Raw genomic sequence first — 12,815 nt, 5'->3', positions numbered from 1 at the left:
AATTCAAATGTAGAAATACTTAATAAATATTCTGCGAAACGTGTACGGAAAATCCGGTCTGCATTGTTGCACTACACAGTATTACAAGAAGTGCAACAATATGCTCGAAACGGAGAACCGATATATATGTGTATATATATATATATATATGGTTCTCAAATTGGAAAGCAATTTAACGATCAATTCTATCGTTGTAGATAGTCGTCGTGATCGAAACACGCCGACGATGCCGTCTGGTACAAATATTGATAAAATAAAACGACAGTTCCCATGAAAGTTTCATGAGATTTTTAAGGTTACTTCAAGTCGGTCGGGTTGTTATTATCATAAAGGAGACGCGTGGCGTCTAGTCCGATACCGGCAATCTTCGGAAACCTGTTCATAAAAAAAAACTCGAAATTGCATAAACATCTACAGTCGAATTATTAGCTACTTCAATTTCAAACGAAACTTGGCGAGGTTTTGATGGACCGGATATATATATTCGGGGCGAATTTAACCGACATGCGCGATGCGCACGGTGGCTTTGGCTTTGGTAGCCGTAGCCGTAGCCGTAGCCGTCGAACGAATGACGTCACGAATGGCGTAGTAATACACGAGACAGGGAGCGCATGGCGAGTGGAGTGTCCGCAGAGGCTGCGCGAACTGGGAACTGCTTTCGATTGTTGGCGGGCGCCGCCATCTTGGTCAGTGAGCTTGCGAGTGGCTGTACGACGAGGTGTACGTATTTCGGTGAAACGAGGATTTCGTGCGATTTCCCTGGAACCTTTCGTCCAGCCCGTGAAATCTAGAAGCATCCAAGATGTCGGAACGGGAGGACAACGTTTACAAAGCGAAACTTGCGGAGCAGGCGGAGCGTTACGACGGTGAGTAGATATTTTCCGGGAAAGGACCCGGCCTGTGCCGAAATGAAATCGACGAAATCGGACAGACAGACAGAGGAGAGCACGGCCACAAAGAGAAAGGAGGCAGAACGCGATCCTCGTGGGTCGCGACCCTATCGCGTTCTGAATTTATTCCGAATAGAATTGGGAACTGCCTCGGTGATCCGACACTCGCAGTCTTAACCGTGATATCGTGTGTCCGATCGGATCTGTCAAATGTCGTTGGAAACGTCAAATACGACTAATCGACACGGCGATGCGATATCGAGTCGCCGGCTCGAGACCGACCGGTCTTCCTTTATTTTAAAAGAGTGGCCTCGTCCTTCGGTTCTGTCACCGGCCCGCCGCATCCTGTCATGATATTTCGAATTACTGGCTGCGAGTTGCGAGTACGATACGGCCAGGCCCCGGTTAGCCTAAACGTTTCGCGGTGCTTGCCCGTTCCAGACCTGTACATTGTTGCATCGAAAGCTGGCCAACGCCGTTGCTAGGCGTCTCGAGTACTTTAGGAGGTCTCACGGCAGATAACTGGACAAAGTCGGTCCTTCACCGACGCATGTGATGCATAGAGACACGGCTCGATTCTTACCATTCGCTGCCGGGTTATACTCCTCTTTCGACACGTAGTAACGCGTGCTATGCTCGTGGCATTTGGCCTTGAATCCGCAGAGAAATCACTCGGCCGATCGAGCAACCGATCTATCGGCTACGCTTTTTCCGGTGGATCGGCTCGCGTTTGCCTAGGCTACGTATCCGGTATCGTTAATCACCTGCCATTTTCCCCTATTGCTATTACATGCTTTACGTCTCGTTCTACGTGCGTTCGCGGACTGTGAAACATTTTTATTTTGCTCCTGGCGAAAGCGGCTTCTCGCAGTGGGGATTCAGAGCAGCGGGAAGATCAACCGTCAAAATCTTCGAATTTCTCGCATTTCTCTCGACAAAGATTTTCTACTTCTCCGTACAACCGGTGCCCGTACCCGTAGCCCCGTATCGTTACAACCAAGAAACATTTAACATTTCCTGCGATCAAATAGAATTTCAATTCGTTCGACGTCGTTGCCGTGCATAAATCAGCCTGACGATTCGCGGACACGGTTTATTTATTCTCCGCCGATTGGCCGGTAGAGATCGACGGACAAATGATCTTGTCTCACGTGACATTCGATAAACTTTTCCCTGTTCTAAATGGTCTCGAACGAACCGAGATCAACGACGACGATCGTTCGTCCAGTTTTCAGAATTCAGTGGTCGCGTGGGCACATTAATCGAGACAGACACGCGTATTCACCGTCACAGTACGATACTAACGGTTTCGGTAATTGCGCGCGCGCGCGACCGCGCCTGATTCCTCCAAACCTGAAACAACGTGTTTTTTTATTCGCACAAGCATTTTAAATCGAGCGTTTATCATCGTGACGTGACATTTTCGTCTGGGACTCGCTCGACACGAGTTTCTTTCGATTTCAAAGATGCACTCGGATCTGAATAGACCCGTGCATTGTCGGGCGAGGGTTAAAGCGTGGAAATGCGTGCACACGCACGATCTTTTCGACCCGAGAGTCAGCGAGCCCGAAGAATGACAGGGATGGAAGGGAGAGGAGACGATAAACGGCCGGAATCAGAGAGAGGGGGGAGGGGTGGGTAGAGGAGGAAGGACGATGGCAAATTTGAGGGTTGCGAATGAGAGACGGAGCGCGCGCGAGAGAGAGAGAGAGAGAGAGAGAGAGAGAGAGAGAGAGAGATCACGAGGGTGGGTGAGAACGGTATCGGGGTGAGAGACGGCGAGAAGGTGGAGAGGGAAGGAAGAGGGGGCCATAGTAGAAGGAAAGTATTGATCTGTGCTCGCTATATCCTACGTTTCTGTAGACCTCCATCATTGTATACCGCGTTCACGGTAATTTTTACCCGGAATCACCATGAACTTGAGAACCATTATTCACCCGGATAGACAACGTAGAAAAATTACTCGATAACGGTCGTGTTCGATCTTTGTCGTTCGGTCGATGGTTCACAATCGGCAGTGTTCGATTCATTATTTACACCCGGAAATCCTATGTTTGCTCGATGGGTAGTACACGACAAAATGTTACCCGAAACTGTGTCTAGGTATTTATTTAACCTGGTTTCGGCTCGGGTTCAATCTGACCATAGATGCCGCCATGGCGCCACCGTTGACTTTTACGGGACGACAATGAATAGGGGATGTACAGATATCGATTCTAATCGAGAGGGAGAGAGATACGGGCAGAATAAAGGAACGATCGTGTCGACGGTTTCCGGATGATACCGATTGATCGTTTCGAGATCGATCTTTTTTTTAAACCAAGAATCATTCGAGAGCACAACTCTCACGGGAAAATGAGAGCCGGGGCCTCGGAATTCCGGATGCTGAGGCCGATACACAGTCTCTTCAATCTGTCTCATTGTTTCACGCCTCTTTAATATCTTCTTTCATCCTGTTATCGATCCTGTATCGTGGACAATAAAGATTTCGCTCTTACCCACAAACGCGACAGGGCGATTTTTTAATTTTTTTTTTTCAATTGCACATAATTCTTTCATTCGATCAACAAGATTCGTTGATTATTTGCTCGAATTGTTGGTAATATTTGATCCTGCCGTGAAAACGGGGCGCGCAATTTAATAAATAGTCTTCAGAACTGTTTTCAGGTAATTACAATTAAGGAAGCTCACAGAATTTCGAGCGGCGGTGTATGTCTCGATCGATATCATTATTCTCGAATGCCTCGCACCTATAGATAATAAATACATAATAGTTAGCAACTTCCTCGGAAAGTTCAAGGGGCAGCGGGTTAATATATGTATGTTCGCACGCTCATCTTTCTCGCGCCGAGGCTCAGCACCATCCCCAGATGAAACTAATAATATATCCACGCGGGGTAGCTACATATTAATAATCGATAAGTCATTTCCAGCTCATTGCTTTGCCATGATTTTACATAATATTCTTCGACAAGTTTAACGCCAAAATAAGAGCCCTGTCGTTAAACACCAATTAACGATATTATGTTTCCCAATTGCTCTACTGACAACCCCCAAAACGGATCCTCTATCTCAAGGGACGGCCCGTATAAATTTATTCAATTTTTTTTTTAACATTAAGTTGATCGAAGTACACTGGCGCTCAAAAGTATGCGAATTACGTGCAATTAATTCAAAAGTTCAAAATGATTTACGCTTGTTCGATGACTGTCTTATTCGATTGACAATTAGATGAGTGTCCGCGTATACTTTTGAGGATCAGCGAACGTTGTCGTTCTGTTCGATTGTTTCGTGTACATTTATGTCGTGTGATTATCACTTTAATGGCACCGTTGTCGACGGATGTGTCCGTCGATATAATTTACAGAGATGGTCGAGGCGATGAAGAAGGTCGCATCGCTGGACCTAGAGCTGACCGTCGAGGAAAGGAACCTTCTTTCTGTTGCCTACAAAAACGTAATCGGGGCGAGAAGAGCCTCCTGGAGAATAATCTCGAACATCGAACAAAAGGAAGAGAACAAGGGCGTTGAGGGGAAACTGGAGATGATCCGTCAGTACCGGTCCCAAGTAGAGGAAGAGCTGAAAGACATCTGCGCCGATATCCTCGGTGTCCTGGATAAACATCTGATTCCTTATGCGTCCACCGGCGAATCGAAAGTCTTTTATTACAAAATGTAAGCAGCAGCTAGTCGCACCTTAAATGTAGAATTCTCGCCAAAACGCGATCAGTCGCGCTTACGTTCACCGTAGAGCACCTAAACACGTTCAGGCTTTTAACGCTTTACCTACCTGAAGTCCAATAATTCGTCTTCTTAACGACTGTATACTACATTTAAAGGAAGCCAAATATTTTATTCCGCTCTTTCATTTCTTTGAGGACAACAATTCCAAAAGAAAGAGTCTCAATCCTATCAAGAAGGATGTAGATGTTTGATTTTGAAAAATCTATCGAATCATCGCCGATAGGTAAAGCGTTGACACATACAGTCGGAGATCCTGTCCGTGTTTTATCAGTTGAGATAATATTCCACTTTGAAAGGGTACTAGACTCCGGTAGGAAATATTTTCGATGCTCTAAGCTTGCTTTAAATATCAAGCTTCTGCCTCGGTGGCGTGCTAGCGTTGATTAAAAGGCATCCAATGCGGAAGAGCGTTTCGTTTCGGTCACTGGTTTTTGAGGTATTGGTTTTTAAAACTTGCCGGCGTCTGGTTCGATAATTGCCGGGAGATTAAAAGATGATTTACAAATAACCGCTAATAAAACTATCACTCCAAAAGTCCGAGATCTACTCTTCTACTTTATTTTAACGAGGCACAACTGTGGCAATATAAATCCCACGAACGCCAACTTTTATTGGATTGTAGGTAAATCAGATGCTTTCTACATGTCAGCAACTCACGCAATCGAATATTCTGATGAATATTAATGCCAGTTTGCCTGAAAGAGAGTGCAGGGAGGAGAGGGAGAGACTGTACAAAGTGTATATCGCAACCAGACTGCTGATGTTTATGTAAATTCACATTCTTAAGAACCAATTTGTGAAAGCAGGAATTAAATACTTATTACCTCGATAAACATTATTGCTGGGTAACAGGGGACTATTAAACATACGTTGTTGCATTATTGCAACTGCTGCTGTTTCGGCGCTGAAGCTACCATATAATAATAATTGGTATACATATATATCCCCAAGGAAGGCATGTTTATAATTTCAAGAATTATCAAATCGGAAGTCGAAAATTGATCTTGCGACCGGTGGTGGTAGCTTCAGTGTTAATCGACGCATCGTTGGGAGCTTAAATGATCTTTTATATATTTTTTGACTGCTTCTGTACTACCTCCCCAATATACAACGAACGCGGCAGTCCGATTTAGCAAATCTTTGTGACGGAAGAGAAGAAAAGATGGGAGGAAGAAACAGATGCAGCAACGAATGTATAATTGAATGTAATTGCAGGAAGGGCGACTACCACCGTTACCTGGCCGAGTTCGCCATCGGTAACGACAGGAAGGAGGCAGCGGAGAACTCGCTGGTGGCTTACAAAGCGGCCAGCGACACCGCGATGACAGACCTGCCGCCGACTCATCCCATCCGTTTAGGATTGGCGCTGAACTTCTCCGTGTTCTATTACGAGATTCTGAACTGCCCAGACAGAGCGTGTCGCCTGGCGAAAGCAGCCTTTGACGACGCGATCGCGGAACTAGACACTTTATCCGAGGATAGTTACAAGGATTCCACCCTCATCATGCAGCTCCTCAGGGACAATTTGACTCTGTGGACGTCGGATATGCAAGGAGATGGTTAGTATGCTCTCCCGGGGCACAAGCACGTTTTTCTAGCGCCCTTTGAAACATCTCTGTCAGGCCGTTGGAGAGCGGCATCGCGACGATCAATAACATGTATTGCACCTGGCCTGATAAAATCTTCCTTGTTCTGTATCAGATCTTATCGCTTCATTCCACGGCTAGGTAGCCGGCTTACTAAGATCTTATTGCGAATGAAATCGTTTTGAAAACACCGTTTTTAACTCTACAACGGCAGGTTGGGGGCGACTCCTCGACTCGTTCGTTGCACGGTTAAAACTATACTCTGAACAAAGAATCCTTTATAATTTAGAGTTAGAGGCCGAACGCGAAAACCAGGCTGCGGCCATACCCACCAATGCTTGAACACAGGCGTACACCCCTTTCGAGTCATCTGGTGAGCAACCCCATCCTTCTTTCCTACTTCCTTGTAATCTCAATCCGTTCGTGTCAACGCATTAACTATCGCTCCATCAACCGTAAAAATTTGTATTTCCTTGTATTTCATAGGATCTAAAATTCATTCTGAAATGTACAGTCATGTAGTGAGGCAAGAAGTAATATGTCGCGGTCACCATGGCGCCATTCTACGATTTGATAGTAATCGACATAAAAAATTTCCCGTAAAATTGACCTTGGCTTTGATTGCGACCCATCGTTCCTTTCACAAAGTTGGTCAGCATGACCAGTAGAACACGATTCAACAAAAAAAAAACAAGATTTCGTTTTATCTTGATTTCCAAGGTTAAGGTCGATTTCGCGGAGAATTTTTTCATGTCAATTTACACCAAATCGTAGGTGTAGAATGACGACATATAATTTCTTGACACCCTGTACACGAGTAATTGCGTAGCTTGTGCATGAGTCACGCGATAGCGAACGCGTTCAAGTATCAAATTCTACGACTTGTTCAAATCAGAATTACCAACCTCGATCCGTCAAAAGATGGATTCGGGTTCCTTCCGACCAAATTGTTTGCATAAATTACTTCATTGTTCGATGAAATCGCACGCCAATTATTTTGACCGTTTAGTAGATTTCTACTCGGGCACAGCTAGATAGCTTGTGCAGTGGAAATTTAACTATGTGACAATATCAAAACGATGTTCATTAACGAGTTTACGTATTTTTGTACAGGGGAGGGTGAACAGAAGGAGCAGCTGCAAGACGTGGAAGATCAGGACGTCTCGTAACTCTAACTGTAGTGAGTGTTACATTGCGTATATAAAACTGAGACACAGAAGAAAAACAAAAAAACTCTTAATAACTCGTAAGCAAAAGAAAACAACTCGGCAGGTGGCAGTTCGGGGTGGGAAGGGGAGATCTTTAGCGTTTGCGTGGCCCTAAAACACGCACCTACGTACGGTTAATTCCAAACAAACAAACAGCCAACCAACCAACCAACCAACCAACCAAACAAATCATTCGATAAAACACGCATTGAATTTTACGAAGCACGCAGAAAGTAATCCAGCAAAGGACACGCACCCTGCGCTAAAAAATAGAAAGAGAGACTGCTGCAAAACAAAATGCATTTAGAGAGGGGCACTTTTCTTTGCCTTGTTCGTGGTACCGTGAGAAGAACCAAAAAACCAAACAACAACGCTGTCTTTACACTTGTGCATGCCTGGCCAAACAAACGAAACAACAAGCAGAAACAAAAAACCGAGAGAGAAAAAAATGTCAAAAATCGAATAAACGTGGACGATGTCGAGAACGTGTTTCGAGTGGGGTGTACACCCGCGTAGGTCACCCCCATATAGTAAAAAAAAAATGGAATGTAGCACGCCCTCTCAGTCCGTCGGGACGACGACCATCCCCCCTCCCCCCTCGCTTTCATCGGTTCCAGTGAGTGAGAACGAATTAACAAGTGTGTCCTACAACGTTTTACGAATAGTGAAAAAGCATATATGCTCTGATGCTCGACGTCGATCGAAGTGCATTATTGCGTTCGTTTGTTTTCACCGGCTCCCTCACCCCCCACCCCCTCGTCGATTACAAATCAATCTCCCTCCCCTCGACTCGTCCCCACTCCTCGTCCAATTTTCCCCCGCTTTTTTACTGCGCGCACGATCGCTCTCGCATATCGTACGAAGTTAAACACGATGTTAATTGTATGCGCAAATCGGCGAGAAAACGGCAACAGTCTTCGACAGCGTCGAACGTTTTCTTTCCACTCACCTTCGAGCCTTCCTCCACGATAAGGGAGTAAGGCGATTACACTTTTTTTCTTCCTTTTTCTTCTTTCTCTTTACGATTTCCATAGTTTTTTTCCTTTTTTTTTTAAATCGACGACAAGCATGGAACTTTAAGATATGTATCGTGAAAGAAGTGAAGAGCTAGGTAGATGAGCTTTTTTTAAGACGAGAAAGAAATGAAACGACAAAAAGGTATAATACGAATTCCGTTGTATCACCGTTATACACACGAACAGAACAAACAAAGCAAACAAAAAAATCGAGGAAACCAGTAGCCGTCTAGCTAGTCTGTAATATTATGGTTGTACTTTTTCATACACCCCATTGTGTAAAACTATAAACGATCGCTGTGGTATTACGAATTACAGAATAAACGATTGTATCCCGACTTTGTTCGTCCGCGCTCACTTCACAACGCCGACCGACTCACTATCCTCGATTACTCCATTACGTTTCTCTTGCTTTTGGCTCGCGTCTACCCGTAGCGTTCGTGTTATCATCCTTTTCTCCTTTCTCTTTCAGTTTTTCTTCGTTGTACCCGTGCGCGACACCCATCTGTCGATTTCCGTTCCGAGAACATTCCAACGATAGTGGACGAGATTCGTTCGTTAGTCTGTTAACACGAAACTTTTGACGAGTGTGGCGACGAAGTAAGCTTTAGCGATGCGACGTCGACGATTCGCTCGTGTTGAGTACACAGCCGCCGGTTACGAGGAATTGATACCGAGTTCGACAATCGGCACAGAACTGGTTTATCGCTGCTAGATTGCGGATTTTATGCATCTATACAGAAAATACGATACGATACAATTTTCGTCTGCGAGTTTCGCTATTGACAATTAATATTTGCATCAAGATCCCCGGTCTAATAATCCTAGTAATAAAAGAACTAGCCGTTGGTGCGTTAAAAATTGATCGTTCGTTTAATAAATAAACTTTTGACCGGCGCTGTGTACTCGGAACGAGAGGAGTACGACGATCTTGGTGATCCGTGTGTGTGTGTGTGGAAGCGTGCAGCAAAAAAGCGAGGCATGTTACATGAACAAAAATAACAAAAGGCGAAGGGAACCGCGGCGCGCAGATAATCGAGCTCTGCCTAGAAAATCGGTGTGCATTATCGTGCCCCCTGTATTTAGGTATTAATAACGATAAAAATTGATAATCATGTTATAAAGTACGTTACAAAGAATAACTCAAAGTAATATCAACGGCACCGTAAGTAAGTATATGCGAGTAATTTTAAGAGCGTAAAATTAGGGTATCGCGGCGAAACCGATCAACGCGAATCGTTTTCGAACGCCATTCGAAGAAGAAACGAGATACTAAAACAACAACAAAAAGAAAGGAACAATTTTTTCGAAGCGCGTGATCGTCGAGGAACGTGGAAGATAAACGCAGAAACGAAGATAAAGAAAATAAGAAACAAAAGAACAGCACTGCGCGATCGAGAATAATAAGAAAATCTGAGAACAGCGGTGGAACCGTAGAGAGAATTGGAGATCCATCGGCATAAGGAAATTATATCATAGTAAATGCGGCAAGTGTTGGAGAGAGAGATTTAGGTAAAATAAAAATTTGTCAGTGGCAACGAACGGTGTAGTGGATTCCAAACGACGATAAACTGTCAGATACCTCATCCAATTACTTGCTTACACGATGGATTAAAAACAAGATGAAGTAGCCCAACCGCGATAACAATTATTATCGTCCACGATATAGCATGACTCGTAAGCGAACGAGAAAAAAAGAAAAGCAAATGAAAACTAGTAGAGTGTTCCCGGCTAACAGTAACAATCGTAGGTAGGCAGTTTGTCACCTTGGTTGTCCGTAGGACCTACTAAAGGCGAATAGACGATCGGTGTATCGATTCAGACCGCTTTTAAACCCATTATCCAGAATCGTTGTACGTGTTTAGCCAATTTTTACAAAGACACATCTACTTACTCCATCTTTTACTAGATGTACTCAACTTGCTCTTATCTTTCTCTCTTTCTTTCTTCTTTCTCTCTTCATCTCCATCTCTATCCCCCCCCCCCTCTCTGTATTATACATATATATTAGTTATTATCTGTAATTATCTTCGAATCATTCCATCTTGTCGCTAACCCAGTTCAAGAGCGAATAATTAGACTTGGATATCAAAATTTATCGTCATTTGGGAGGAGGCTAAATTTGTCTTCGTTTTGATCCTTTACAAACATTTATTTTTTCGATTCGTATGCGTTCTCACACACCTCTGTACGTATTACAATCGATACGATTTTACCGGATACGACCTTTTTCTGTAAAACCACACACGTGAAAGCTACAAATAAAGTAATTACAACTCTCTATACGTTAATCTATTAAAATTTTTATTGTTTACGTTTTCAATAGACGATGCATATAAAACACATACAAATATTATTAAAAATATATATATACAATATGTAAAAACAAAACCAAAATAACATTAATCAAAATGTGAAAAATGGTTGCCCGTGATCGAGGCGTTTTCTTTGTATTACTGTGCTGCGCGTAGAGTGAGTCATCCAACGTTATAACTTGCAAGGTGTTATCTCTCGTGCCTCGCAAATGCCTTGGCCGGTGCAATTAACATCCACGTGTTTCAGGATTCGATACAATTGTATCCGTTGTCCGTTCCATGATCGGAGACAAGCTCAAGGTCTACGCTGTGCGTATTTTGATTGTGCGTTTGCTTCTGGGAGATTGGCCGACCCTTCTGCGTCTGACATGCGCGTAACATGTCTACTGTGACTATGATAGTCTTGGTCCTGGTACAGTATTCTTTCTATTCTCCTGAAACACAAACATCCTCCTTTAATTATTCATCAACATATAGTTTCAGGTGGAAACCACAGAAGAACCTACGATACACTCTATCGTCATAGGAGACGCAGAAACACGGAGAGAAAATGCAAGATTCATTGACTGGTTGCGGATGCTGTAAAAGAAGAACTCGGTATAATTCAATTTCGATAATATCCGATACGATTTCACACGAACACCATCGAATTCTGAGCAGAAAAAATCTTTCGAACGTCCGCAGTTTAGTCATTGACTCAAAGATAACTCATTATCTGCCAGGATGAGCGAAGTAACATAATCGAATAAATCGTTTGGGATCATTATTTATAAGAATTGTAGCAGGCTATATCGCTGATTACCAGTTGGTGATTCCTGTAAATTTTTACGCTCTAAATACCGTCAGGAACGACGGTACAAACCCCACTTCAATATTTGCTTTCGGTTCATGAAAACTGTTAAGAACCTCCTATTACTTGCCGAAAGGCAAAGTAGTTGTTGAACAATATACAGGGTGGCCCAAAAATGTTCTACTTCCTTGAATGGGGTCATTCCCGAGGTCTTTTGCAGTAACTTTTTCCGTTGCGATAATGTTCTCCACGGCTTTGTAAAGGAGTTATTAACGAAAAACACGGACCAATCAGAGTCTCAGAGGCTCAGTCAATGCCCACGCTACGCTCAGCGGGACCTTTCGCCGAGCCGGAATTCGTCCTCTGTACCCGCCCTCTGATTGGATCATGTTTTGCGTTAATTACCTTTTAACAAAGCAGCAGAGAACTTCTTCACAAAGGAAAAAGTTACTTCATGTGACTTCAAGAATCACTCCATTCAAGGTAGTACAATATTTTTGGGACACCCTGTATGTACTACGAGGGTGGTTTCGCCCCCTAAACTCGAGTCTGCGTAACGTACGAACCCTCTTTATGTCACGTTAGCCTGCGCTGGTGGCAAAGTTTACCTTGAGATTTTTAAATAACTCCCTCGAGTGTCCGGTTGACTGGCAACGAAGGCTGAGAAACAATTAACTCGCGACTGAAAATTGTGTCGCTCTAATAAGCGTATGGATCATACAGCGTTCCTCTCGAGGATTCGCCACTTAAGCACGTCAAATTGGCATTGTCGAGATGTTGGCATTAAACAATCAGTCAGACAACAAAATGTAAACGTCGATTGTTCGCGTGGGTCCTAAGGTTCGAGCGGTTTCGTTAGAATTTTTAGGCCACCGCGTATATAATGCTCCAATTAGCGGGGGCGAGTGGGACCGAACCTCGCGATTTACCCTAAATTCTTCAGTGTGTTTTTGTTTTACGATCACCGTATCCTCCATCGTTCAACTCCTGCATCATTATCTCGTTTTCAGTCAACTTCCTACTGATCTCTTTAGTGAAGGCAGCGAACGCAGCGACCACAGTGAACACAGCATCTCTATCCGCACGCGTCGGCAATTAAACTATAACTACAAAAACTAAAATGGAAACACTTAAAGAAATAAATAAATTCCAAGGCTGCACGCAATAAAACGTAAGCCCTATTTTGAGAGTTTGTAGGCAAAAACACTAACTATATATCCCAATTAACTCCCAACTGTTGGATATACTGTTGGCCAACCATAAATGC

General features: G+C 43.7%; 1 protein-coding gene across 1 annotated transcript; it reads left to right on the top strand.

Moving 5' to 3' along the window:
• The first annotated feature begins 611 nt into the window (after positions 1–611).
• 14-3-3epsilon (tyrosine 3-monooxygenase/tryptophan 5-monooxygenase activation protein epsilon) lies at positions 612–10,726 on the top strand. Its single transcript, XM_076788392.1, has 4 exons — positions 612–866; positions 4,258–4,564; positions 5,849–6,192; positions 7,333–10,726. Exons 1-4 carry the CDS (start codon positions 803–805, stop codon positions 7,386–7,388), a joined length of 771 nt encoding a protein of 256 aa, XP_076644507.1. The 5' UTR covers positions 612–802; the 3' UTR covers positions 7,389–10,726.
• Positions 10,727–12,815: the final 2,089 nt, after the last annotated feature.

This window comes from Halictus rubicundus, chromosome 5 (assembly GCF_050948215.1).
Source record: "Halictus rubicundus isolate RS-2024b chromosome 5, iyHalRubi1_principal, whole genome shotgun sequence".
Lineage (NCBI taxonomy): Eukaryota > Metazoa > Arthropoda > Insecta > Hymenoptera > Halictidae > Halictus > Halictus rubicundus.
This window is presented reverse-complemented; position numbering and strand designations above follow the sequence as displayed.